Below are 12,946 nucleotides of genomic sequence, written 5' to 3' on the forward strand. Positions count from 1 at the left end.
GATCTGTGCTGCAGATTCTCTACTTGTGGACAAATCATCTCTCATCCTTTGCTTGCAACAAAGTGAGCAGGAAGCTGAACCTGAGATGTTGAGATATATATCGACTGCTCATAGAAGCCAGCTACACACACACACACACACACACACACACACACACACACACACACACACACACACACACACACACACACACACACACACACAAAAAAAAAAAGGATAGCATGATGAGTTGGTTACCCAGAAGGCAATTATGGACATGAACATTTCAGTGTAGGAGGGAGTGACTCACGCATGCGTATCAAAGCCCTGCTTCTGCCAGCGCTAAGTGATTGCTGAAAACAAAGGCAGTGAGCTGCGGCTGGGTCATCAGTCATCCTTAATCTAAGGAACAGACTTCAAACAATCAATAATATTGTTCTTTGAGAGGCGAAATAACAGAACTTTTGTCATTGTTTTTTGTCACCTCTGTGTAAAAAAGGCTCCAGATCTTGCCACAGCAAGTGGCTAAATCGGCTTTTGGGAATCCACAGGTTCCTCTGGCTGTTTTGTTTTTTTTTTTCTTTTTTTTTTTATGGATAAGAAGTGAATGACAGCAGTAGTAGGCGACGCACTCTATTACAGTCCTAACAGCGTCTTGGCAACGCGGATTTTTTTTTAACGACAGAAATGATGTAATTAATATTCGAAATTAGTTTTTGAACGCGTAAACAATGAGTTGCCAGCCAGGAGGTGTTGGAAACCTAAATGGGCACATGGGCACTTCACCAGCTCTGTGCTGTCACCGTGTTATTGCATATTCTCTTGCCTTTTAGCTGATAGTTGTGGATTTAAAGTCGAGGACAGACATCTGCGGAGGAGCGGAGGAGAGGCTGTGGACTTACTCATCTCAACACTTCGGACAATCCGACTCCTGGGACCAGGTGTGAACAACTTCAGAGGCAACTTTACGGTTTCTCCGACAAAGTAAGAGGGATACTGCCCACAACCAGGCAGATCAGATCCCGCAGCAGCTCAACATGACAGCACGAACAAGAGTTCAGCCGTGCATGCTGTTTCTTTTGATTTTTGTCGGTAAGTAGGCTGTAAGTGCGCAAAACGTTAGGCTACTCTTTCTTGCTTCAGTGTTGCATGCATTATTCGAGATGTTAACACAAGACACGTTGACCCTTTCTGCGCATTCATGTTACTGTCATTAAAAAAAAAAAAAAGAAAAAAAAAGAAACACTGGCTTTGTACTGAAAACCCGGTTTGAGAGCATCTTCAGTGACGCGGCACAGATGTTAGCGTTAAAGTAAAACAAATCGATCCATAAAAGAGAGTGTTTGCGCTCTCTCTCCTCTCTTCTCTCTCTCTTCTTTCTCTCCTGTGTTTGCCTCAGATTCTCTCGCCCTGTGTTTCCATCTGTTTGTCTGAGCCCTCAGAAAGAGATGAGATGTAATCGATGTTGGCAGTGTCTGCCCAGGGGGCTCTGGCTTATATAAGAGCGCAGGACCCAGCGCTGGAGCAGCCACACAAAGACATCCGAGTGGAGAGCACTCAGATTACTGCCTCACTTCACTTTCAAAAGCCCATGTTTGCTCTCATAATCCCCTTCATTCTTTTCTCATCCACCTCTCAGCCTCTCTGCCTTCACATTATCTCTGTCTATAGTACATTTATTTATCCATTCTCTCCTTCATATTCCCTGTGCTGCTGGCCCACTACTCTGCCCTCCATCCCAGCATATAAACTTCCCATAGTCCTCACCTCACACCCTGCATCCCTAATGCTGCAAAGAGGCCACACAATCAGTGCTTGCTGATTTGGATGATCTTGTCCTACCTCTGATTATTTTTGTGGCTCAAGTCTCTCTGCTGATAACCAAGAATGACAGCAGGTATGTCGTTATTATGTTTTAGCAGTGAAAACAGATTCAACGTGGGAGTCCATCTAAACTCAGAGTAAGGAGGCTGTGACCCTAATAAGGACGTCTGGGCCTAATTAAAAAGAAAATGCTCTGACAGTAGTGTGTGTGTGTGTGTGTGTGTGTACACACCTGTGGGGCGTTTGTGTCACCAGAAAAGATGCAACCTTCTTACAGAATGATGCATGTTAGATATTGTTTCAAAGCAGTTGAATAAAAACAGTCTAACTAATTGTATATAAATAGATAGATAGATGTATATAGTTTTGTCTTTTTTGTTTACACTGAACCCTAGTGCAGTCTGTCCATCCAGACCAGATAGTTTCATTGTTTTTGCAGCAAATTCCTCCCATCTCCCAGCACTTTAATACAGTGGTGCTGGATGGGAATTATTCTGTGATTTTGTGGAGCTCACACCATCAAAAAGTGCATGTAAAACAGTCAACAGTAACAGCTCTTTCCAAAAACAATGGCATGGATACCTGGCATAATCCACAGTCCTCATGGGTGAAAAGTTCTCTGGGTACTATTTCCAGCCAAAGAAGAGCAGCAAACCTTACAGTATCTGTCTACCTCTAATTCCTACTTGTTGGAGGCGGATAGATTGAGTTTGCATGAAGGGTTAGTGGATTTTTTTTCTAGGTAAAGTGTTACTTTGGGTAAGTTCAAACACTGCTCCAGTATGGGGACTATAATGAGGCTTAATCTGTTTTATACAGTGTAATGCATTGACCTTAGCAATGCAGAGCTGTGTCATTATTTATATACAGTATATGTATATTTTTTGTTTCATTTGTCAGCAGTATTAAGTATACATTTTCCATGTTCTTTTCCATTTTAAAATATATAATTATAAATGAGCTCAACATACCAGATGAGCTCAAACATTTCCATGAAGTTTGCTCATGACTCTGCTTGTATTTGTCTGACTTATCCATGTGCCTCCAGTCCACTTGAGCCAGCCGGTGTGTGTCAACGTCCCGTCGGAGACAGAGGCAGTGCTGGGGAAATCCATGAAGCTGACCTGCATCTCCTGCATGAAAAGGGAGGAGGTCAGCGCCAAGACAAGTGTGGACTGGTTCTACCAGCCAAAAGAAGACCAAAACACTGGGTTTGACAACTGTCAGGATTGCATGCATGTAGGTTGCTACTGTGTTACTGTGTGGCAAATGATATGAACATTATGATAAAAATAAAAGATGAATTGATTTCTATTTTGCTGACAATTCTGTTCTGTAGGTTTCTTGACAAAAAGTGTGCATGTGTGCCTTCCCCTAACACATATCTATATTTGTGCTCAAGTTTTTCTTCATACCGTGTGTGTATGTGAGTCTGTGCATTTATGATTTATGCAAGCCACCTACGTTCCTGTTTCTCAGATTTTCGAGTATAAGGATGGCCAACCAAATGAACTGGAGGGGCCGTGGAAGGGCCGTCTGAGTTGGAACGGGAGTCAGGACCTGCAGGACGTCTCCATCAGAATCCGCAACGTCACATACAATGACAGTGGCGTTTACCACTGCCGCGTGTTTCGCAAGTTTGATTTTGACTACTTCACTCCCTCGGTCACCAAGAATATGACAATCAATTTGAGCGTCAAAGAAAAAGGTGAGGACACCATCTTGTCTGTCTCTTCCTTGTGATCCTGCCATGTTTTGTGGCAGCCTCCCCCAGTTACTCGGTAGCACTTTCCTGTAAAGCTCAGTGTTCAGTGTAGCTGCGATCTTGCATTGAGAGAAGTCTGTGTGGTGGCAAGTGAATTTCAAAACTGCACAGGTGGACAGTCAGACCTCAGACTTGCCATTAAGTGCTTCTCAGGCAGTGTTGTGCGTTGGAGAAGTTTTTATAAAAACAACTCAAGGCTTTTACTTGCAGTGTGAGTGAGGAGCTATACTGCAAATACAGACTGGACCTTAAAATACCTACATAGAATTAGAATGGATACACACACCACACACACACACACACACACATTTAAATCCCTTCTTAAAACATTCTTGTATCAGAAAGCTTTCATGAATGTCGAATATGTATATGTTTCTGTGTTTTATTTTCACACTTTTTACAAGTTTATATTTTTTGTTGTAACTTCTTTTTATTCCCTTCTGTTTTATGATCTCTCCCTTTTTGTCTTGTGTTTTAATTGCTGTTTTTAATGATTTTTTCTTCCCGGTAAGCACTTTGTAACGGTATTAAGAAAAGTGCAATGTAAAGGAAAATTCATTACTATAAATTTATTACAAGGTTAGAGCTGAGTTTAGCTGTATTAATGGAGATCCTAGACAGCTCAGTGGACCACAGGAGAGTAGTCATTGCAGTGCTGTGCAGATTTTTTCACTGAGCTGAAAGCGTGTCCCAGTTGTGATGTTAAAAATGATGATTGTACTGCTGCATGCACACTGGAGAAATTCAGCTCAGTCGTGCTCTTTTACAATAGTACCTCCTGCCATGAGCACCAATCTGTGGTGTGTCGACTTCTATGTATCGTTTGTTCTCTTAGTGCTGTATATGCCTCTTTTTCGATGTTGCAAGTGTTTACCAGACCATTGTAAATGGGTCATACATCTTGTTATAAATTTTTGATGCGTGGTTTTCACTAATTGATGTTTTAGTGTGAGGGAAGTCTGCCACAAACAGTACCACTTCCCCTCTGTCCCATTTGTTGTGACTGCACTGAGGAAGAATAATTGTTTGCTTTGTTTTGTCTTGTCTTTATTGTCTATCAAAGCTTTCTTCTATTGTCAGTGAAGGGGTTAATTCAAACCAACTACTTTGCTCTCTATTATAAGGGGTAATGTATTCTGCTTCCTGAATGCCTGCCTTGCTGAATGTGTCGTTTCCCACCTTGATCGAATATACAGCAAAACATGTATATTTGGAACTATTTAAATCTCCCCATGTCTTATAACTTTGCATTATCTCTATCTGCTTGCACACACAGTATGATTCACTGTAAGAGGCATATAGAGATAGGCTCAGTTGTATCCTTGCGGTTGGTTTGCACCTTGAAAAGGAGTCATGTAAACTGGATGCTATAACCATCCAAAATGTAACATTCTTAAATATGCTACAGTTTCTTCTTTTGTGTACCACATATTTACAACTTCCCCTTTGCTTCTCATGTCATTTTGGCTCAAATTTCAAAAAGCCTTTAGCCAGTGTACATTATTGTTGGGTATCACATTACAGTAGTAGTAAAATGGCGTACGTCATGGCAACCATATCCATGTCCGCGCCCATATTGTAAGGGCTTGTGTTACACTAATAGCCTCTATTTGCAGACACTGAAAAATCGAATTAGTCGGCGCTCTGGCTTTTTGGAGTTTGGTACACACTCACTGGCACAGTGGTTCTTATCTAATGACCTACAAGTGCAGGATGGAGGATACTGATTCAAATGCAGTGACAGAATATAAAATAAAGGCAATATGATACTGGTTTAAAGTTGACATGATAAGCTTTCCGCATTACTGCAGATATTATTCTCAGTACCTAAAATATGAGGATGTTTTCGTTCAATTGTAATCTCATCTGAACGGCGCCCCGAGAACCACTGTGGCATTGTTTATCCATCTTTTATCTGATTTACCATCTCTCTAGAGCCTCTCCAGAGCAATACGGTTATGTTGTACTGTATGCAACATCATTTACACATCACTGTTAAACTAGAACCTGCAAACAGAATGCACCAGACAGCATGTTTCACCATTTGGTATTGAATGACTTGGCTTGCCTTTACAGCTTGACTGCACCATGTCTCCATGCTGAGTTGGAAGTGCCATTAAATGAAATGAAAGTAGATCGCTGAAGCATACCGTAGATACATTACCTTGTGTATTTTGTGTGACATTTTATTGATGGTCAGCAGTGTTGCATACACCTGTATACGTTTTCTGAAAAAGGTCAGAGGCAGTTAGCATCCAGCACAACAATTTAACCTGTGAATAAATGAGCCTCTGATGCTCTATTCATGTTTCGTTCAGTGGAAGGAGTTATGCTGATACTGAATAATGTTTCACATGGTGTGTGTGTGTGTGATTGTGTTTGTGTGTGTGTGTGTGTGTGTGTGTGTGTGTGTGTGTGTGCGTGTGTGTGTGTGTGTGTGTGTGCTCTGCAGCCAGTGAAGACCCCACGGCGCTGTACTCTGAGATCATGATGTATGTGCTGCTGGTGTTCTTGACCTTCTGGCTCCTGGTAGAGATGGTCTACTGCTACCGGAAGATCTCCAAGTCTGATGAGCAGGCACAGGATACAGCGTGAGTCACATAGAAATATTAACACTTAAAAAGATAAAGATGGGGAGTGGGCCGGAAAAGGTTTAGTAAATGAGAGAGAGAGTGAGAGAGGTAGGAAGAGAAAGAGGGAGTGTGATAATTGAGTCTAAGCTGCTTCAGTTTGTAACTCCCCGGCAACAGTAATCTGTCTTTTCACTTAGGCTGCCTGGCAGGTGTGGATAATTCTAAGCACTGCTGACTCCTCCAGGCTTTTTTTTTTTACTAAACAGCCCTTTCAACATCCCCCGGTGGATTTGCAGCTCCACCAGAAACTGACTTTTTGCGTCACCCTCTCCGGGCTGACAAAGACCCGAATGTACCTGTGCAGTCAGCTCCCACCGGACTGTTATGCTGCTGACTAGGCCAGTCAATCCCACATGACAGATTTCGGACAGGCAATTTATGACCTAACAGAACAACTCTGGGTAACACATAGGCCAAGTGCTGATCCAATTATCATGGTTGTCCGGAGAAGCAAGTGTAATTCCGTGTTTTACACTGTAGAGTGGTGAAATGTGCAGCATACATGCACTGCACAGTGTATTTATTACACTTCATATGCTTTCAAAACACTGAGTGTACATTCTCAGTTACATGCTGAATAAATCCAGCTTTGTTCATTAAGCATTAAAGGATGGATGTTGTGATTCTGCAACAACAAAATAGAAAATGAAAACTTCAATTTGGAAGATGAAAGAAAACCTAATCAGTTCAAATTAGTTTTATTTAATAAATAACTCAAAGGATCAGATGGACATGACAGTAAAATTCAACACTTGATACTGCACTGATGCCATTTGGAGGCGGATTAATGTTTTTTTAAGTAGAAATTACATCCAACTTTACTCTCAGCATTAAGATAAAGTTCACTGATCCACAGCCAGATTATGGAGCGCGGTGTTAAAATAAAAATTGAACACTGAGCAGTGATTGAATGTTTTGGACTTTCCAGACTTTATCAGTTAGCTGGGAGAGTTAATGGGTTGTAGCCGCCTGAAGGCTGTTATTGATCTGTTTGACAGCACGCTGGTACAGTACACGAGGAGCTCCACCCATTCTCAGAAGCCATTTTGTGGTTGGCTGCTTCTGCAAGTCAGGCTTTCCTTAATGGATATGTCCTCCATTTAAATGTGAGAGCATTTTCAGGTTATTATCTGTGATTGATCAGTAGCTTTCCTAAGATCTTATTAGTTGTGTTACTGGGGGAAGAGATGGACCACAGCAAAAGTGATGATCTTTCGAAGACTGATAAATAATGATATGTTTGACATTTGCTAAAAGAAACTCAGATTTGACTCAGTATGTTATAATGAATTATGTATTGCGTGTTTAATCGCGAAGGAGTGTTTGGCACAAATTTAATTCGAAAATTGGGGTTTAAAAGGAATACTCCACTGTTTTCAGCAAATAACCTTTTTCCAACTTACCCAGACTGGGACAAGATTTTCCATAACATTTTCACTTCTGTAAGTCCAGTGGTTCAGTTCCTATGCGTAGTGTTTCCTGTTAGGTTAGAATAAAGACTTTACGACCCTGTTTCCACCTGGTATTACTATCCGTCCTGAGAAATCCAATCACAAGCTGACACTGAGAAGTACAGCTGTAAACAGCAGCAATGCGTCCTCAGTGCATCTTGAGATCTGATTGCTAAGGCCACATTTGGAGGTGGCTAGGGATGCTTTTGTACAGATTGCATTAGAGGTGTAAACAGACATTTGTCCCAGGACACGCTGAAGGACTGCCTACTCACCTTCTCCAGCCAGACCGTCACTTTTCTAATAGAAAAAAATCTCTTGCCTGACTCTGCCTAGCGCAGCTGAACTGTCAGCTGATGGATCAAATGCAACTTGAAGTGCAGATCAGCTTTAAAGGAACTGTGTAATGAATTAAAAACACAAACTTTTACAAATTTTGAGCCCTGGTGCAATTAAACACATTCTTTCTAACCCTAGACGCGATAGAGTTACTATAGGAATACTACAGAAATATCACAGGAAACTCTGTGAATGAGTGTGTTGCAGTTACTACGGGAATACCACGGTAATATTACGGTTTGTTTTATCCACTGAAGCCGACAACCCGACCCTCTCAGTCCTGAAATAATTCAATAATCTGAGCCTGAACGTCCCTGGGTCGTTGTAGTTCCACTATCTAACTTCTCCTAAAATGACTCTCATTAAAACAAAAAAATCCAAGATGTGTATTTCAAATCCACATGATACATTGCGTAACTTCAGAGTTGCTGTAAGGTTTATTTTTTCACTTTGATGGAACTAGGCTAATGACTCACATTGACAAGTCTTTATGCTAAGCTAACATGAAATGCTACCCTTTGGAACTGAACCACTGGACCGTACAGAGGTGAAAATGGTATCAAACATCTTGTCTCAGTCTGGGTAAGTTGGAAAAAGGGCATTTTGCCCAAAACAATTTTCTAATTAAATTTGTGGTGAACACTCTTTCATTGCACTGTGAATAAACACACAATACAAAATGCATTATAACCTAAATATATTCCTTTAAGCAATGTGAAATTCTCCCCCGTCAAATAGGGACATTGGTGCAGCTCAGTTCTGTCACTGGGAAAATTCTGTACAAGAGGTAGAAACCAAAGAATTAATAATCCAGTTTATAATATATGTTTATATATAATAGCTGATGTCCAAACAGCAACTCCCCACCACTCTGTGTTGCATTACAGTGAGCTTTACAAATTCATCATAAAATTCACTTTGTCGTAAGTACAGTAAGTAATGGTTACTCAAAAAGGTTTGGTCTCAGAGATGATTTTTGACAGTGATGTTGCATCAGAGAGCCCCCCTGGAGTGTGGTGTCTGGTGGCAGAGCGGGCCTGCCACAGGGTCTTAGACATGCCTCTGTTTCTCTACCAATCTGCCTGCAGGACAAACTACCTAGCCATTCCTTCTGAGCACAAAGACAACCCAGCTGCTCCTGTTACCGAATAAAAGTGGTTGTCTGACTCGCTCTCAGTGACACGGTATTTTACATGTGACCCTCTCGATCTGACCCCAGCCAATGAAATCATTCAGCTCATTGTTTGTACCTCTACTGCTGTTGACTGTGCAGCTTTGTAGTAGTTGAGTCCTGTTGCTTCAACAACCTCTTTGTCCCTTCTTGTGCCCTCCAAAAGGCTTCCATCCCCGCCATTTTTGGAAAACTCACCTGATCACGAGTCCTCCATTTGTATTCTCTTTTCATTCAGTGTGCAGTCTTTCTCACTCTAGAGAATACCGATTTGTTAGTGTGACTGTATTTCAGGGAGTGTAATGGAGTTAAATTAAGTTTTGAATTCTAAGTAAGAAAGGCTTGATGTCTCCTCTGTGAAAACTGGTCTGATTGGTATGGGGAAAGAAATTAGCATCAGCAGAGATTATATTTGTTGTGCTTTCTCACGCTGAGCCATTAAATTTAAAACACAGATTTGTTGAACGAATTAATTCTAAAATTTTATTTGTGAGGTGGGATTTGAAATAAAATGCAGTGTCTTGAAATTGTGATTATTTTTTAACTTTAAGCTGAAATCCATAATTTTTTTTTTCCCCATAAGATATTACTATGATATAAAACTCTAATAAAGGCACAGTGTGTTGAAAACAGAGCCGTGCACTATAAACCAGATGCTCCACTTATGTCACATCCAGAAAAACTCATCACAGTCACTTGTTGCAATCTCAGATACACACAGATGCAGATAATTTAGCTGGCACTGCACAGAAAATAATCTTTGGAGTGAAATGCGCAGTGCTAGCAGTGTGCACACAAGTTACTGTGAACATAAGGTCACATCAGCACTTAAATAATAAGCTGTTGGCACTTGCGTTACTTTGAGGACACTCTGCCAGACATCTGTGCTGTAGTTCACTGATATGGAGCAAACATGTCCATAAAGTTATGGATGTCAGCTTTAACTTTTAATTAATTCCAGTTTTTCATTAATTTAGCCTCATGATGCGGCAAGCAACTTTATGCTTGGCACGACACCAGCAATACAAGCTGATGTATTTGGCTTTGGCTATTTCTTTAAGTGAGTGGGGAGAAAAGGACTTGAATGCTGGCTGAGGATGCACAGTCCCCAGCGCCACATGGTTTGTGGCTGGCAAAGTGGCTAAGAGAAGAGTGTTGGCTCACTGCTGGCCGCCTTGGAGGAGCTGACTGTGTTCCGGTTTACAGTCGTGAAATGAACATCCCTTACCCAGATGTGTCTCAGAAAGCATAATCAGAAAACTTTACAAACTTAAAATAAAACCCCAACCACTGGATTCAATTTCAAGTCGATTTTAAAATCTAACTTTTTTTTTTTTTAGAAGTTAAATAAGAGCACGGCTCATTCAGATTTATGCAGTGCACATACGGTCTCTGTTGGTACTAATCTCTTTTCCATTGTGATCTGAAATGTGTGGTATATGCATTAGTAATGGTATTTCAAGAAATGCCTCTGAGTTAAAATAATCCCATTAAGGATACAGTTGAATTTGTGTGAATTTGTGTATGGTATCACTTTATCAGTGTGTATGAATCAGATGACCTCAGTCTTGAATGTAGTTCATTATTGCACATATGACAGTGGTTATTTTGCATATAACTCATTGCATGTAAAAAGAGTAAAAAAATATGTCTTCTGCTTCAGGTATTGACCCGTGGTGAAGGCACTTCAGTCATGTGACAGAAAACAGGGTCATAGATTCTGCTTCGTCATCTGTGCCGCTGTGACGTTATCATTGCTCTCAGACTGAAACGGGAATCCTGCCATCCGACCGATTCTGCGTTAAAGTCACGTGATGAACCAATCAGTGTGTCCAAGTGCTCAATTTTTATCGCCTCTCTCTCTCTCTCTCTCTTTTTTTAACCTTTGTGCCAAGCATCTGTGAGCAGGTGTTTATACCGTATAGCAGGTTACAGAACAGTGTCAGTGTCCTCTCCAGAGAAATATAGCCATGCTTCTTTTGAATCTGTCAAAGCTTCAATGTAATAAGCATTTTTTTTGTAGTCACTGGTGCAACTGTGATCTATAAACCACCTTTGCATAGATTTTACAGATCAGAAGCAAGGAAGATATCTAGCCCATCGCTGTCAAGGTTATTCAACTTACTGTATACTCATTTTTTTTTTTTTGTGTGTTAACTCTTACACTTTTGATAGACAATGCTGAGATTTCAGGTCAAAGTTTTATTTGTATTTGGCCAATATCTTTTTGATCTCTTTTTAAGGAAAATGGATTGCATAGCTTTTATACCGCGTGGATGTGCTTTTCCTCTTGTTTTACTGTGTGTCACTGCAACCGAAATATAACAAACATATACAATAACAGACAACAACAATACACAATAACTGTATGACGTCACTGTATTTCAGCTGAACTGAACTGATCGTGAGGTCTTGGCTTTCCTATTCACTCCTCTGTGCTTCTGAGTTTTTACCTTCCTGCTCTACTCTACTTTAAGTGGAAGTAAGTCAAGTACCGATGCAGAAATCTACTGAACTAAAAGTAAAAAGTAGCTAATTCAAAATGAACTCAGTAAGAGATGCTTTTCTTTTAGAAAGGAGAATTGTGTCACGTGATCTTTTGTGTTCGGTTCCTAAAGGACACATGACAGAGTTCACATTCCTGTCTTTTAATTGGAAATATTAGAAATTACAAAATAAGATTCACAAAAAAAGCAAAGCTAAACTCTTCTCTTATTGGCTGACTTACCATTTACTGCAAATGTCTCTCCAGTTGGACAGTTTCTGATGCTGTGAAGACTTGGCAGAATTTGTTTTCTGTAATAGGCGTGATTAGATGTGATTTTAAATTGTAGGAACGTGTATTTCATTACAAAAAGGTACTTAACCCTCCTGTTATCTTAAGAGTCAATTTGACCCAATTCAGTGTTTAACATCTCTAAATACACGATTACATTGATTTTTTTTTTTTTTTGCTTCATATTTCTTGGCTTTTCCTAATTTAGTGGGGATAAGTGGGTAAAAATAAAATTAACGTATATTTCCAATATCCTGGACAGATTTTGTAGCTGTGGGTGTTACTAGGCTTTATACACATTTGCTGTAGCTGGTTTGGTTGACACTGAGGAACTAAATCATGCCATTTATAATCATCAGAAAAACTGACTTGTCTCAAATTTTCTTTAGGGCCCTCACCTAACATCAGCACACCTGTAGTAGTACCACAACTACTGATAGTTCATATGACATTTGGGGGAGAAGAACTTGATTCCCACAAGAACTTAGGTTATGTTTTCTGTGAGAGGCTATTTAGATAGTCGACAAGACACATAAACTTGGGTAACAGTTTTTATTATAATGCTTTTCAGGAGGTTTAAGATACTGGAGTTGGTAAATCTGAAGCTAGCAGGAGGGTTAAATAAAATTTAAATTACTTTTAAAACATTATTGGAAAAACTACCCAAAAAGAAATTACAGTGACACAAATTACACATTATTTCTCTTTACTGATGTTCATGAAAATAAATTCATAATTAAATTCGCTGGATTGACTTTACAGCTACACACTAAAACATTTATTTGTGATGCTTTGGCTGTTGCTGCAGTAGCAATTGGTATTGAGACTAAATGTGTGCCTATTTCTATAGTACAACACTGTAGAACATATATTGTGTGCAATCATACCATGCTGCAATAAGTCTATTTATTACATATTGTATTTCCTGTGTGAGTGAGCTGCTTGTGAAATATTAAATACAATGCATTCCACAGCCCGTGCCAAATGTCCTCTGTCTGCACACGACAT

The 12,946-nt window shown here is 40.1% G+C and overlaps 1 protein-coding gene across 2 annotated transcripts; it reads left to right on the forward strand.

Moving 5' to 3' along the window:
- Positions 1 to 345: 345 nt before the first annotated feature.
- scn3b (sodium channel, voltage-gated, type III, beta) lies at positions 346 to 12,591 on the forward strand. 2 transcript variants are annotated; one of them, XM_030067858.1, is made up of 6 exons: positions 346 to 1,071; positions 2,852 to 3,042; positions 3,283 to 3,511; positions 6,021 to 6,159; positions 9,080 to 9,175; positions 10,826 to 12,591. In XM_030067858.1, exons 1-5 carry the CDS (start codon positions 1,017 to 1,019, stop codon positions 9,141 to 9,143), a joined length of 678 nt encoding a protein of 225 aa, XP_029923718.1. In that variant the 5' UTR covers positions 346 to 1,016; the 3' UTR covers positions 9,144 to 9,175; positions 10,826 to 12,591. The 2 variants fall into 2 exon arrangements, with proteins under 2 accessions (XP_029923718.1, XP_029923719.1); XM_030067859.1 differs by lacking the exon at positions 9,080 to 9,175.
- The last annotated feature ends 355 nt before the right edge of the window (positions 12,592 to 12,946 follow it).

This window comes from Myripristis murdjan, chromosome 13 (genome assembly GCF_902150065.1).
Source record: "Myripristis murdjan chromosome 13, fMyrMur1.1, whole genome shotgun sequence".
NCBI classification, from domain to species: Eukaryota; Metazoa; Chordata; class Actinopteri; order Holocentriformes; family Holocentridae; genus Myripristis; species Myripristis murdjan.

Bases quoted from the DNA above. Each gene is read 5' to 3' on its own strand.
- scn3b (XM_030067858.1), top strand. From the start codon at position 1,017: ATGACAGCACGAACAAGAGTTCAGCCGTGCATGCTGTTTCTTTTGATT. The intron at 1,072-2,851 runs GTAAGTAGGCTG...ATGTGCCTCCAG, and splicing joins GTTTCTTTTGATTTTTGTCG to TCCACTTGAGCCAGCCGGTG. The intron at 6,160-9,079 runs GTGAGTCACATA...ATCTGCCTGCAG, and splicing joins GAGCAGGCACAGGATACAGC to GACAAACTACCTAGCCATTC.